General features: G+C 39.8%; 1 protein-coding gene across 9 annotated transcripts in view; it reads left to right on the forward strand.

Moving 5' to 3' along the window:
• The window catches only part of TMEM229B (transmembrane protein 229B), a 51,640-nt gene extending 40,275 nt beyond the window's left edge, over positions 1-11,365 (forward strand). For all 9 annotated transcript variants that reach the window (XM_026708624.2, XM_026708641.2, XM_087921690.1 and 6 more), the window contains one exon: positions 8,667-11,365. In XM_026708624.2, the coding sequence (XP_026564409.1) occupies positions 8,667-9,197 (531 nt within the window). In that variant the 3' untranslated portion in view covers positions 9,198-11,365. The remainder of the gene's footprint in view (positions 1-8,666) is intronic.
• The last annotated feature ends 4,572 nt before the right edge of the window (positions 11,366-15,937 follow it).

Here is a 15,937-nt window from a genome sequence, read left to right on the forward strand (position 1 = left end):
TATATGGCTACCCAACTCTCACAGGGTGACTTTGGGTGACTTACATCCTTTGATTGTTCCCTAGGCAGCATTTCTTCTTCCCATCCTGCAAGGTCATTTTCACATTACATTATATAATCAGTTACTTTCTCTGTTACTGAATATGCTATCCTTATGTTTGAGCTGCAACTTTTTATTTTCCACAGTCTTCTTTCTTTAATAGACTTCAAACAAACGAAACAGCCATGTGGTTCACTGAATGGGAGAAACCCAGCAAAATTGTAATCAGCTGATGACAGTGAAACTTGGACACTGATGCTGTCGCTTAATCATTTGACTGATTTGATCTTCTTTTCTTATTCATTTTTATTCTATATATCCTCTTATGCAGGATGGATTGGCAGTTTGACAGGGACTGTCTGACTGACAGCTTAAAACAAAAGGTTAATGCAGGGCAGTTAATTTAAAGAAAAAGGCTGAAAGCTAGATCAAATGGATGTAATATGGGTCTAACCTTTTTAATCCTTATGGGCATATTTGTACCATTGAGAACATGTAATTCTAGAGAAATTAGACAATCAGAAAATGCTTATTTACCAGAAGGCAAATTGGTGAGGATGCATCTCATCACATGTTTCAGCAAGTCATCCAGGATGACTTTTGTAATCTCAACTTAGATTTGAAGGGGACAAACCTTCCCAAGCAAAATTGTGGATTGGTGCTATCCATGATTTTTTATTTTCCAGCAATGGCTGTAGAACACGTATTGGGCATTCATTGCAATTTTGTTCTTTAAAAAGAAAAACAAAAGGGTCTTGAAAAATAGATTATTGGGTCAAGGAATGTGGAAAAGAGAAAAGTCTATGGAGATACTGAGGTCTATAGATATTACCTTAAAGGCCCTAATTTAAAATAAACTCCAAGCTGGAAACAGTTCACTTTGTTTTCCCAAACTTGATCTCTACAGTTCAAATACAGCAAAGTTATCCTGTCAAATAGGTTAGAAACCTTCTCTGTAAGAAACTTCACATTCTGCTAATAAGACTAATATCTAGCACATAGCTGTATTAATTAAACTTCTTGGGGAATTGTGTGTTATATGATTGATGTGGGGGTCTGGATTGCACCTTAATTATATCATGTAAGCTGAATGATAATACTGCAAATGATTGGTGGAAAGTGATAATTATATGTTACTCTCATACAAATCTCATTTTAAAAACAGTAAGGAAAAAAGCTTTCTTTTTTTGCTATATGCCTTTGTTAGACTAGATGGAAACAATAATAAAACAGAGCTGGGAGACTCGCTGAGGCAAAAGCCAGGGTCAAAGTGTTTGAAGGAGGGAGCTATCTGGCCATCTCCCTTAGGAACTCCATCGAAGGCACAGCTATGAACCAAGTGTTCTTGCAAGCAGAGTGATGGTTCAAATAAACATCCAAATAATTCTTATTGTCAGAGAAGGACTCTAGATAAATTCTAAGAACGCTACAGCTTTTCCTCTCTCACCCTGTGGCTTATCAAAATCTGACTTTCATTTTTCCCTCTCCCCTCCTACCCTTGGAGATGTATCAACAAAATTAGCATTTCTAAATCTTGGCAGTTTGAAGATGTGTGTACTTCAACTCCCAGAACTCCCTAGCCGGCTATGCCTATCCCTGACAAGAACGCCTGTCCCTGAAACCCACTCCCAGGTAGATTTTTTTTTTAAGTAAAAAGGGATAGAAACAATATTTCTGAGTCTTCTCCCACAGAAATGACCTACTTTTCTTTGCCGAGCATTCAGAAAGTCTCTCTAAAGAGAGAAAATCCTCTAATCTTCAATCTGAAGTTGTTAAAAGATGAGAGGTTGTCCTCTGACCATCCACATGTTCAATACTCGGCCTTTGCTTGGTGGGATTAGAAATGTTAAATAAGGGAAAGAAGACAGGATAGGATCTTGACATACCCAAATTTTCTCCAGGAAGTGCTAATGGAAAGGGGCAGTGACTTCAGTCAATGCAAGTGTACCTAATAGCCTGGTTACTTAGTTAAAGTGTAGAGCGGGGAGGGGAATAAGAATGGAGAAGATTGTTTCTTGACTTACTTCACTGAGAAATGGAAGATTTGAAGATGGCTAGCCAGTTTGGTGTAGTGATTAAGGAATCGGGCTAGAAACCAGGAGACCGTGAATTCTAGTCCCACCTTAGGCATGAAGCCAACTGGGCCCATATGACTTTCTCTCACACCTAGGAAGAATCTTGTCAAAAAAAAACAAAAAAAACTCCAGGTAGTTTTTCAGGCATGATTGAATGGAAGGGGGAAAGAAAGTTAAAGATTATGCAAGACACTACCAGAGAAGAAAACCCTAATCAGCAGAAAAGCATCCTAATTAAGGAGAACATTTAACTTGGTATACAGATAAATCTACATACACATTCTCTTGTGTTTATACTATTTGGAGTTTCCTAGTACCAGAGCAGAATAGATCCTGTTGGTAAAGTTGTTAAGTTGCATTGATAAATGTAAGTCATTTACAGATTTAAAACAAGGTTTGAATTTGGTGATAGAATATGTACCATCTATTACCTTTTATTTACCATCTATTCTGTTCCCTAGCAGTCTCCCTGTCGAATCTAGCAAAGCTGGTCCCAGAACTGAACACTGAATTTCCTCCAATTAATTTCATTGGGAGATTTTCCATGTCAGATTATCTTCAGATTTGAAGTAGCTTGGAATCTCATAGTTTCTGGGTCAAATATGAATTTATATTTGTCTTTGTACATATAGTAAAATTAATATTTGCTTAATTAGGTGCTCTGTTGGCAGGAGAAGGAGAAAGGAGTTTATTAATATGAATAGGTCATTACTAAGTGAGGTTTAGACTTACTGGGTACATCAAGATATTGTTGTCAGCATTCCAAGTAATGCACCCATAGAAAGCAGAACGCTGAGGCAGGCAAGTTCCTCAAAGAACAATTTATTGGATACATCATATTGACACAACTGGTGAAAGCCGACTCTGAAAGTTCCTGTGGCTTTCACCTAATTAAAAAATAAACATTTCCCCTTCCCCCCCAAGTCACTGGTCATGCTGTCTAATCAAGGTGCTGGCTGGTTCCTTGGTTACTTCACTCCTCCTCTGGCCAGTCACCTGTGAGAATGTCCTTGGTTCCCATAGGAAAACTGTATTGTTTTGGCGACAAAACCCCATCTAGCTATTTCCCCCATCTCTCTGTTGTGTGGCAACCCTGAAGCCTCCAAGATGGCCTCAGCCAGCTTCACTTCAGGGTTGACAATTGTTTCTGCAAGTTCTGTTTTTGGAGGACCAAATGGCTAATACTCCAATTGTGTCCTTTCCCTTAAAGGAGTGGATCCAGCCATCATGATTTGTGCATTAATTAGCTCTTACTAAGATTACTTTAACACACATACACACAAAGATGGTGATTGTTTCTTTTTCTTTTTACACCTTTGAGTCATTGTTGACTCCTGGGAACTGCCTGGAGTAGTCCTGCCACTTTCTTGGCAAGATTTCATAAGTGGCTTGCCACTATCTGCTGCTTAGGACTGAGAGAGAGTGACAGAGCCAAGGTCACTCAGCTGGCTTAGTGCCTAGGGTGGCACTAGAACTCACGGTCTCCCAGTTTCTAGCTCAGCGTTTTAACTTCTACATCCAGGTGGCTCTTATATAAATAGTTAGGATATCTAAAGTGCCTCCTTCAGCAATTTGCATTCTTCATCAAAGGACCTATGATTTATCCCCTCACACAAAAAATATAAGTTGATTTGTGTGTGAGAGACTACTTCTTTTGTGTTGTGTGTTGTGTGTCTTGTTACTTCTTTCTCTATTTTGTAGCAGGTGCTAGGTGGAAAGCCTTGTGAGGTTGGGTTGGCACCAGTTGACTGAATGTTTAATAGGCAATAGAATCTGCAATATTTTGCTCTGCTGTTTATGGCATTAGTCTTGCTTTCACACTGGTTACAAAAAAGGTTCCACGCCTTCTGTTATTTTTCTTCAAAGATGTTATTCTATTACTGTAAACTTGTTTTAAACCACATACATATTGCTGTGGAGTTTTGATAAGTAGAAAAACATTTTGAACATATTCTATAACATCCTACTTCCACATGGAACTCTCTAGATGTGTTGGGCTACCTAATCTCATAATTCCAATTAGCCTTTGGTATTTTTCCCATCTCCATTTTGGTTCATATTTTGCATTTTTTGTATTATACACATCATTTGTCCCAGCTGCATATTTTCAAGAAGAGTTTTGCAATATTTGTGCAGCAGCCTGTTGAACAGAGGGGAGCGGGAAAGAACCTTACTGGTGGAGTAGAACAGCATGCCATGGCTTCTCCTGAATGTCATAAAAGTCACTGAGAACTTATATATCTTTTGGCACAGCTGGGCATGAAGATATAAACACTGCCTCCCGCACTATCACTTTTAAATATGCTCTTACTTACTTTATTCCCAGGTCAGCAAAATTCTTTTATGACTTCATCAGTGACAACTTCACAAGACTTAAAAAGGCTGGGTAAGATCCAGCCTAGGAGCAGGGGATAATGTGCCACATTCAGGAGGCCTAAAGTTGGATTTCTGGCCTGAACATGTCTCTTTGGGGGGGCTGATTTTTTTAAATTATTATTATAGAACAGGCAAAAGCAGAATGTCAACAGCATCATCTTAATCTGAGATGGAGGACCCTTTGATGCCAAGTAGGTACTATCATTGCCTTTCTATTTAAGCATGCCCCATAGATGTAACACATGGAAATGCCCCTGAGGTAAAATGAAGAGGACCTAGCACAACTGACAAAAATAAATACCTAAGTGAATATTTTAATCCAGCAGGTCATTAAGCTAGTATTCCTGGCTCCGTTCCTCTTCTTTCTTCCCAGCAGCAGCCCTGCTATATCTCATCTTCCTGGAAGGACAGGTTTCCCTGGGGGGATGGAAGCCTTGTTTTCTCTCACAGAAGCGTCTGACGTAAAATACAAGTCTATTTGGGCAAAACATTTCAGCCCTGTTCTTTGCTGTAAAAGCTTTCCGAGTGGTTTTCCAGAATGAATTAAAAATAATAATAATCCTCGTTTTTTAAATTTGTAACCTGAGAGATGCAAAAGGAGAAAAGAAAAAGAAGCGTGAGAGAGGATGAAAACAGTAAATCTGGACCCAGCAACTGATACAAAATCCTAATAAAACTACTGGGGCAGGAACAGCCCAGGTAGAGGAGAAGCTCACAGCATTGGCCCCTCAGCAATGCCGACACTATGGCCTTGCCTCCTAGATCTCTCTCTCTCCCTCTCTCTGCTCTGCAGCCTGATGAAAGGCCACAGCAGGTCACTTGATGGTCAGATAATCCTTGGCTCCCACAGATGGAGTTAGTTGGTATGATGCAGTAGCTAGAGGGCTAGGCTGGAATTGGGAAGACCACCCCAGCTGCCATTGACAATATGGCATTTTTCACTATACCGTAGAACAGCCCCCCCCCCCAAACTTGGCAACTTTAAGACTTGTGGACTTCAACTCCCAGAATTCTCCAGCCAGTATAGTTGTCAAGTTTGGAGACTTCTGCCACAGAATGTCTTCTACCTCCATATGATTCCCTTTCCCTGTTGGCATCAACAGTTACAGACGCTGCCGCTTCAGCCATCAGAACAGAACAGAATAACAGAGTTGGAAGGGACCTTGGAGATCTTCAGCCCAACCCCTTGCTCAAGCGGGAATCCCTATCTCATTTCAGACTAATGGCTGTCCAACTCCTTCTTAAAAGCCTCCAGTGATGGAGCACCTACACTGCTCTCCTCTGCTCTCAGGAAATTTCTCCTTAGTTCTAGGTTCCTTCTCTCCCTGATTAGACTCCATTCATTACTTCCCGTTCCTCCCTCTTCTCCATGACAGTTCCTCAAGCATTGGATAGCACTGCTATCACTTCACCCCCAGTCCTCATCATTAGACCAGACATACCCAATTCTTGAAATCATTCTTCATATCCTAGCCCTCCAATTATGTGATGACCCAGGGTGTGGCACAAAGGCAACACAGTCAGATAATCAGTAGGAGACCCTTTATTAGCTCCAACTTTGGCCCCAATGTCATGGTTACCTTCTGACTGGAGAAGAACTCTCCAAAGAACAGCCTTTGACTGGGGTGAATCAAGTCCAAAACGTGGTCAACAAAAACTGTAACTATAAGTCCAATCAAGGCAAAATGAGGTAATTAGTCCAGCAGAGCAAGAGCAAGAATTCCAGATGTGAAGGCACAGCAATAACTCAACACAGTTGGGAAGACACCAGGAACACAGATAACCAAAGTCAACACAAGATAAACTCATGTTTTCTCCCAGCAGCTTCTGCACTCAGCATGCATTTCTTTTAAACTCTGTTCCTAGCTGTGGCTAATGAAGGGAATTAGGTCCCATTCCTCCCCCATAAGCCACACATCCCATGTTGCTCTCTTCTTCTCCATTCCTCCCTGTGTGGCCTAGGATGAAGAGAGGGTGGGCCTGGATCTTCTTCTGAACTCCCTCTCCCTTGTTCTCCCTTGCTCTGCCCAGCTGGACTTTGCCCTTGCCCAGTTTTCTCCATAGCCATTGGAGCCACACTCCCACTCTCTGTCAGCTGTTTGTCTTCCTCCTTAGATTCAGACTCTGACAGGGGAATGACAAATTATCTCCGTTGCTCCATCAACAGCAGAGCTCCGTGTATTTCAGTGTTACCGAAGTGTTCTCTAACCATTTTTATTTGGAGTTAACACAACGTTTTGATTTGAGCAAGAACACACTAAGGACAAAGTATATTGGACCTGAAATGAATCTTTGTGCTGTATCTATTTATGTGCATATGATTGTGGTTTGAAATTGAGGATAGTGGCTGATGAACATAGGCATAGACAGGAGGGATTTAATTTGGTCGAACTGATTTAAATCCATTTTATCATTGAGATTCCATGTTTCCACCAGGCCATCTACAAGGCACTGCAACCAAGTGTTTACAGGTAGTCCTCAACTTACAACAGTTCATGTAGTGTCCATTCAAAGTTACAACGGCACTGAAAAAAGTGACTTATGACCATTTTTCACACTTAACAACCTTTGTAGCATTCCCATGGTCACATGATCAAAATTCAGACATTTGTCAGCTGACTCATTTATGATGGTTGCAGTGTCCAGGGGTCATGTAATCACCTTTGGCAATTCTGACAAGCAAAGTCAATGGGGAAGCCAGATTCATTTAAGAAGGTTTCTAACTTAAAAACTGCAGTGATTCACTTAATTGCTTCAAGGAAGGTCATAAAATTGAGCAAAACTCACTTAGCAGCAAATATGTCAGGCTCAGTTGTGGTTGTATGTCAAGGGTTACCTGTACTATGTTTTGTTTTTTCAGTGTCATCTGCTGTAAATTTTTCCTCCTCATTCTTGATATCAAATCCATTTAAACATTATATTGGAATAACAATTTGAAAAATGAGAGAGGAAGTATGAGTATTTAAGGGCAAAGGGTGAGCAAAAATGGACCTCATTTATCTAGCCAAATTATCATTTTAATATATCTGTGTTGACCCATTATTTTTTGTTGCCCTCTCTTACAGTTTAAAACATGTATGATACTTATGTCATTTTTTACTACTTTTCCATTCTTTGGCATTTCACCTGTCTTTCTTTCATTTCCAGTCCTCTGTGAACAGTGATGGGATTCAAAAATTTTTTACTACCGGTTCTGTGGGCATGGTTTGGTGGGTGTGGCAGGGGAAGGATACTGTAAACTGTCCAGTCAGGTGGTATTTACCGGTTCTCCAAACTACTCAAAATTTCCACTACCGGTTCTCCAGAACTGGTCAGAACCTCCTGAATGCCACCTTTGTCCGTGATGCTTTCTATTTGGATTAGAGTTGTACAAATCTCTTGGCTAAACAGTCTGATTAATCAATATGTTAAACCTTAAAATGTTTTTTAACGTATTTTCTTTTTTCTTCCGCTTCTTTGTTTTTTTTCTCTCTTTTATACTTCTTTTTCTCCTTTTTCGGTCGCAAGACCGAGCGTTTTTTTTTTTTTCCTCTCTCTTTCTCTTCTTTCTTTCTTCTTTTTCTCTCTCTGTTTCTTATGCAATGTTGTTATGTTATTTTTTTAATTGTAAATTCAATAAAATTTATATATATAAAAAAAAATGTTGTGTTTGGTTTTGGGTGTATATGTTGTATGAGCCCAAACGTTGTTATTCTGAATCCCGCAGAGAGGATAAAACAGAGAGGATGAACTGCATACAGCTGGCAAAGCATTAAATTATATTTTGCTTCTAAATGTAAATTAAATATTTGGCTATGGAGCAGGCATATATGAGTGTTAGTGCTTCCTTAACTTAAAACATACACATTTTTCTAGGGTTGTGTACCTACTGTGGGAGCCCAGAAAAAAATGCTATTTCTAGGAACGCACTGATACCTGTAGGGACTGCTCAGAAGTCCTTTTAAGTTTTTAAGATCTGAAATGCAGCTCATTTCTAAATTTAAACCAAAAGCAGATAGTCCTTCTATTTTCTAATTGTTGCCGGTTGCCTCCAGTTTTTATTTTATACCTTAGCCAGCGATTTTAGGCTCTGGACACATTTTGGCTATCTATTGCAACGATATACATACTGTATCCATCAAGATCTGGCTTTGGTAAGATTAATGGCATTATCTCTCTATGTTTATTTCCTTGCAGAGTTCCTGCTGGGGACTGTGTGGAAGGATGGCAGCTGCGGAACCTTTGACTGCTTTCTCCCGTTGGTACCTATATGCCATTCATGGCTACTTCTGCGAGGTGATGTTCACAGCTGCTTGGGAGTTTGTGGTCAACTTCAACTGGAAGTTCCCAGGCGTCACCAGTGTATGGGCACTCTTCATCTATGGGACATCCATCCTCATTGTAGAAAAGATGTATCTGTACCTGAAGGATAAGTGTAACATACTAGTGCGCTGCCTGATTTACACCCTATGGACGTATCTTTGGGAGTTCACAACTGGCTTCATTCTGCACCAGTTTAATGCCTGCCCATGGGACTATTCGCAGTTTGACTTGAACTTCATGGGCCTCATAACCCTGGAATATGCCATCCCATGGTTCTGTGCAGCATTTATCATGGAACAGCTAGTCATCAGGAACACCCTGCGTTTGCGTTTTGATGAGAATGCTGAACCAGGTGTACCCACATCTGTTGCAACCTTGGCCAATGGTCATGTGAAAACTAACTGAATTGTACTTTAGACTACACTAAGACTAAGCAATCTCTCCCGCCCCTTCATTACAGACTTGGGATGATGGCCTCAACAGCAAAACTCCTGTTTCCTTTATGATAAACAAACCTCCTTGGGTTGGAGGTGTGCATGAAAAAGTGGAATCAGTAGGTTTTCTATGAATTTTATTCTCTTTCTCTTGGTTCCTTTTTTTAAAACAAAACTTCAAGTATCATTGTCAACCACCTGTTGACTAGATAGTTTGACTTATAACTTACTCAGAAAACAGTTCTGTGATCAGTACTTTATTATATCTGGGTTAGAAAAAACAAAAGGTTGGCTCAAACTGTTCAAATAACATTAGTAGATAGGCACAGATTTGCCCAGTTGACTTAGTGATTGGCTTATATTCCATTCAGGTGCTTGCTTGAAACCAATACCTCCCAGGGGACCTGAGATGCTGCAGATTCTAGGAAAAACCATTGCCTGTTGAAACAGCCCAACAAAGTGGCAGACTACTGTGGAAATAGAACTTGCCCTGTTGTGTGCTTTCCTTAAGGCTTTTTTTAAGTTGCACCACAGTGTATAGTATTACGGTGCTGGACATCCTGCTGAATTTCTATAAAAATATTACTTTTTGAAACATCCATTGTGACACTCACCAGAGAGTTTGTTTCCCACTCTCGTGTACCTATTTTTTAAATAAAGAACTATTTCGCTGGATAAAGTCAATCATTGCTATACAACCTGCATTATAGATATGCAGGCAAAAGGAGGAGACAAATGGCCCAAGTCATCCCTACCTCCTCCTCTCACACTTTCTGGTGGAACTCAATAGGAAGGCTCCTTCAGAGCTGATTCTTGCTAACTTTCATTGTGACCATTTACACAGCATCTAAATCTTCTCTGGCTTCCTTCGTGGGGAATTTTCTAGTCTCAAAAATCCAAGTGTCTATAAATATGGACTACTGACATCACATTGAAATCTTTGTTTGATGCCTGGATTCATTGGGAGTTGAAATCCTGCAGGACAGACTTTTGAAAGACCTATGGTCAATCCTTTTTGTATTGATCTTCTCAGCGCTGGTGTTCCCAAATGTACAAATGGCAGAATTAGTAGTGCGGCAGTATCTCTTCATAAAGCTATTTATGAGCAACTGTTGATGGCATCTCGCTGTAGGAACTTTGAAGGATCATCCTTTAAGGTGGTCCAAGTAAGTGGAAAATAATACAAAAGGGCTGCAAATATTCTAAAGTCTGAGACCAAAGTGAATGTCCCCAAAGAAATATGTGATATGCAGGGGCAGTTAAAGGAGAAATAGCAACAAGAAGGGATTCTTTCTGCAGCCATCAAAAGAATCTGTTCTTTAGGTTCATAGAATGAAAGAGAAATGAAAAAAGGAAAGGGAGTCACTTGAACTAAATACATCCAATAGCTTTAAGAAGAAGATATGCTATCACTAGGCTTCTTGGACCAGAAAGAAGTCCAGATATCATTTGCATAGAATGGAATGCACTGAGATGGAATTGCACCAGCGATGGAATGGGCTTTGTACTTTTGTGGTGGCAACAATTTTTTTTAATTTAAAATAAGACTGTCTTGTTGTTTGGTAAACAACTGTTAATTTTTAACGACCTGGCAGTTATTATATTGCGGATCTCCTTGCCTGATAGGGTAGGATCACCATTTGAAGAACTCTCTGCCCCCAGTTTCCACTGCCAGGGACCGCTGGGATTTCCATTCATAACCTACCTGATGGCTATTGGAAAGGTTGAGTTCTGTTCTAGGAGCAACAAAATAGGCAAGCTGCTACCCTGAGTAAATGTTATGTGGGCATGATTAAGAATGAAGGTAATATTAACTTGATTGGTATTTTCAGAGTGTGATTATTTTATTTCTTTACATTTCCCCACAGACCGGATGATATCCATTGCTGGTAGTGGATGAACAGGAATATTAGCAGTGGAAGTATTCCCAGGTCTACCCTACTGTATTTATTCTCCTGACACACTTAACAGGATTAAACTTTGTAATTTATATACAACTTCTTATAATTCTTCCTTTTTTTATTTTTAATCGCTTCTGATCCAAACTATGTTTCAGGAAAAGGAGGGACCATGCGGAACAGAAATCTCTGTTATTAGCCCTGCAACGATGGCTATCTATATTAAAAAAAAAAAGAAGAAGGAGGTAGTCGTGGTGTTCATCATATTTCTTTTACACCTGGCAGGAAATGGGCTACATTTGCACTTTCTGGTAACCATCATCTGTGAAGCCTTGGAAAAGACTAAAGGAGTTCAGTCTTGCCATTACTTGAAGATATGTATTCTTGGTTCACTTGAACTCCATGAAATCGTGCTACAGGGGTTATTAAGTTGAGGAGGAGGAGGATGTTATCCATTCAGTCGTGTCTGACTCTTGCATTACAAATGCCCTAAATGAAGGTTAAAGATAGTAAAATTACTGAAAGAGTTGGATTTTTATGCTGGTAATACCATTTCCTTGCCTTTGACAATGCTGTAATACAATTCCATGTTCTTTAGGGATTGGAGACTATACTCTGATTCTAAATGACCTCCTGTTACATAGTGGGTCAATAATTATGACATTCTGCAAACGTGTTGCATTTTCCTCTGTTACATCAGCACCTTCCAAAACTTACTTGATGTCATTTTCTTTGGTACATTGTGCACAAATGTATCCATGCGCAAACACAGAAAATCTGTATGCCAGAAACTAGGCTGAGCTATACGTATTAATATTGTTGACACAGAAATCTTCTTGAACCTGGTGTGTTTGAAATGCATTGGACAAATTCCCAGGCAGTATGCCTGGAGGTACCAGGTCAGGGAATATTCAACATCCATCAAATAATTCATTGACTGGGTAACTTTCCTTTAACTCAATGCCAAATTCTCTCCAGGTTATCCTATTAGCCGGACTGTGCAAATCTCATTTCTGGTCTGGAAGAAATCAACTTACTGGCAGCCAGAGATTTTTCACTTTTATTTTATTTATGTTTCTTTCTTTCTTTCTTTTTTTCCTGAATTCAAATAGATGTGGTGGGTGGTAGGAAAAGAACCAAACTACTGATGTTTTATTACTGGATTATTGATGGCAGTTATAATATTGATAATAGTCACCAAAAGGCAGTGGAGGATGCACTGGCATCTGAAATGCATAATAATGAAATAACTCACTTAAATTTTTGCTTGTTTGTGTATCCTCCTCCATAAATTAAAATTGCCTGTTTGAATTCACCAGCAATAAAAAAAAACCTTGTGGTTTGTTCATTTTGCCCTCTGTCACTTATAAAATGGCCTGCGTTTTAAACTGTGAAACATTGAGATGGACAGATAATGTCTGTAGGTGATGAACTTTCTTATGCATACCCCAAATTCAAAAGCAATGCATCTTTTAAAAAGATAGAGAACTCAACAGTCTTGGATATTTAGTATCCATATTTTGGTAGACGGCGGTCCTGTCCCATCCGGTTAGATCAGTCTTCTCAAATGAGCTTCATTTCAGATGTCCTGGATTTAACTCCTATAAATTTCTGGTCAGCACGGAAGACTCTAAAAACCTGGAATAAACACAAAAGCTCCATCATCCTGTTTCAGTTTGACATTGGGCACCATTTATAAAAATGGGACATTTTGGCTAAAATGAGTTGGGCCTGGACCCAAGCTCATGAGGACTTCTAGCAGTGTGGAAAATGCTTCTCCCATGTCATAACCCAAGAGTCTTTCCTAATCTAAGGCTCACATGAGTCTCCAACAGATGTTCCAGATGCTGTATTAGAAAAAAAGTGAATCTGGTTGGTAGATTAGATTTATATTAATTAAAATTAAGTTAAAATATTTGAACACAGTGACTACAGCAGCTTGATTTTAATAACTTTCCATTGACTACATTAAAGAGTACAATTTTTGATCCACCCAAGATTTCGGGGCTTCCTATAGCTCTGAATTGGAGATATTCTATTTTGGAGACATTTTGTTGTTCCAGCATGACTTAACTTTTAGTTTAGTTAACTTTTACTTACAGTAAAAGGGGAAGTTTTTTCTGAATATATCAGCATGAAGATGATTCAGAAGTTTTCTATTCAGAACGCTTCCTAATATGCAGAGAGGTCAACAGAAGTCAACAGAAAATATATTAATGCAAATCAAATGAAACAAGCATTTTGCTCTCTGCTTTGTTGAAATGTGCAAAATGAAGCATCTTACATTTCACTAGAATAAAATATTTTAAAATTTGCTTGCATCCTGCTGACCTGTTTGGAACATTGCAGAATAATCAAACTTCCTCCATACTTAAAAAAAAAAAAAGAATGCCTGCCAAGCATAATGATGTTGAAAAATGCATTTAATCGAAAAGACAGTTGGTACTTATTTGCTTTATCCATTTGCATGGAGCTGCTCATGTCAAAAACATCTCAAAATGGCATATGAACATTTTTGATAAAGCATAATTAACACAGAATTATATAGCATAATTACATTTTAATATTTTAGAAAATTAATAAAATATTTTTAAAAATTCCATTCACAAAACTCAAGGTCTGGATGTTGGAATAAGGATTCAAAAGGTTTCTGAAATGCACCAAAGGCTGATGTCTTTGAACATTAAAAAATATGACCACATTCGGAGGAAGAAAAGAGCATTTCTATAGTCTTTCTCAAAAGCAACAGAGAGAGACATAGCACAATTTCAAGAAGCCTATTCCCCAGACAGATGAGGTTAGAGAACACTCTCAAGCTATAAATACATGGATTAACTGACACTTTTATCATACATTAGCTGTCAAGGTTGCATTCATATTTTGTGCTAGCGTGGGTCCCTCAGAATGTGTGAGATTGATCTGCATCAGTCCCTGTGGTTGTCTCAGACTTTGTACATTTTAAATATAAGTATACAAGTTAAAATTCAGTTAAAATATTAATTACTGCTGGACATGGCTACCTCATCAATGTGTTGGGGCCCGCCGGTGGCTAGCAGACCTGGCAGCAGAGTCAGACAGTGAGGAGGTTGGGGAGGAACATGGGCCAGTCCTGGAGGCTGAGGAAGGTTCAGACGAGAGCTCTGTGTCAGAGGCAGAGATGGGGCCAGGGCAGTCTGGCAGTTGTCAGCTGCTTTCGGAGTCAGACAGGGAGCAGCTGGAGCCGGTTCCCAGCCTGTGCATGCGCAGAGCTGCCAAAGAAAAGAACAATTATGAACTAAGGGTCAGTGTGAGAGTAAAGCCACAGGTGGATGGTAAACTACCCTCCCATAGGGATTAAAAGAGGAGTAAAAGGGGAGGGGGCTTTTGCAGGAAATAATGTGTTCATTGCAGCAGTGTAAAGATCTGTCCGTGCATCTCAGAGACTGGCCGAGTCCTTCCTTGTCAGCACTGTGTTTGAAAATATTTACTTGGCAGCTCTCCAAGCTAGATAAAGTCTGTGCTCCTAATTACACCCTTGAAAGACTGTTTGCCAGGCTTTTGGCTGAAAATGAATGCAAGAAATTCACCTTCATTTAATAAAAGGGTTTTGCTGGGCCAAAGAGTCTGCTTAGTGCTTTGGGGGAAGCCTAGGTCAGAGTCCAATGTCTGATTTTCATGCGCTTGTCAAGAATTGTCAAGAAAATGATAATTAGTTCTGGGCTAATATAGAAGCTCTGGAGGCTCAATGGGTTTTATATGGAGGAAAAAGTTCAAGCATCTGGCATAGCTGGGCTATGGAGAAAGAAAAGCTGAGGGTCATTTGGCAACTTCTTCCTCACAGTGGCCGCAGCAATGGAGATTGGGCTCCTATGAGACTCTCCTTGCCTCAGTGACCTCAAATAGGCCTTTCCCACTCGTCTTCAACCTCCTGCACTCACAGCCTTCTCAAGGGTGATTGTAGGAAATGGTTAAAGAAAAAAGTCAATATGGTTTAACTACAGCAGTCAAAGTTCTGCCTTTTTTGGTCTGCTCTGCAACTATCTTCATTAACCTCAAGAATGACCACAAGAAGGCAGCAAGAATATTTTTCTTGTACAGGTGGTCCTCGACTTAAGACCACCATCGAGCCCAAAATTTATGTTGCTAAGTAAGACATTTGTTAAGTGAAATGTGTCCCATTTGGCAACCTTTCTTGCCACAGTTGTTAAATGAATCACTGTCGTTGTTAAGTTGGTAGTGTCAGGGCTCCAACAAATCCACCCTCATTCAAATCAAAAGTATCTAGCCGCATCTCAGAGAGAAGTAAATTGATTTATTAGGAGTAGCCATGGCTGGGTGCAGCCGATACTAAATTACCTCATATATTTCCCCCTTGACCCTGGTATTTCCCCCACCCCCTGGATGTGACTTCTCTAATGGGACACATCCATCTCCAAGAGTCATCCATCATGCTCTCCAATAACCTTCTTAGGCTCCGACAACTTTGGGCTACTGGGGGTGATTAGGCATTTTAAGAATGCCTTGTTTCCCCACACTCCCTTTTTCTGGCAGCTAAAAAGACCAAAGGAGTATCTTTTTAGTTAACAGGTAACACAGGTGGTTAAGTAAATCTGGCTTCCCCATTGACGCTGTTTGTCAGAAGGTGGCAAAAGGGGATCACAGGACTCTATGACACTGCAACCACCATAAATATGAGCCAGTTGTCAAACATCTGAATGTTGATCACATGACTATGGGGATGCTACAGCAGCCGTCCAAACTGAAAAATGGTCACGTCACTTTTTTCAGTGCCATTGTAACTTTGAGCGGTCACTAAATGAACTAATGCAAGTCA

Source organism: Pseudonaja textilis, chromosome 1, assembly GCF_049901715.1.
Source record: "Pseudonaja textilis isolate UNSWEBS1 chromosome 1, rPseTex1.2, whole genome shotgun sequence".
Classification (NCBI taxonomy): Eukaryota; Metazoa; Chordata; class Lepidosauria; order Squamata; family Elapidae; genus Pseudonaja; species Pseudonaja textilis.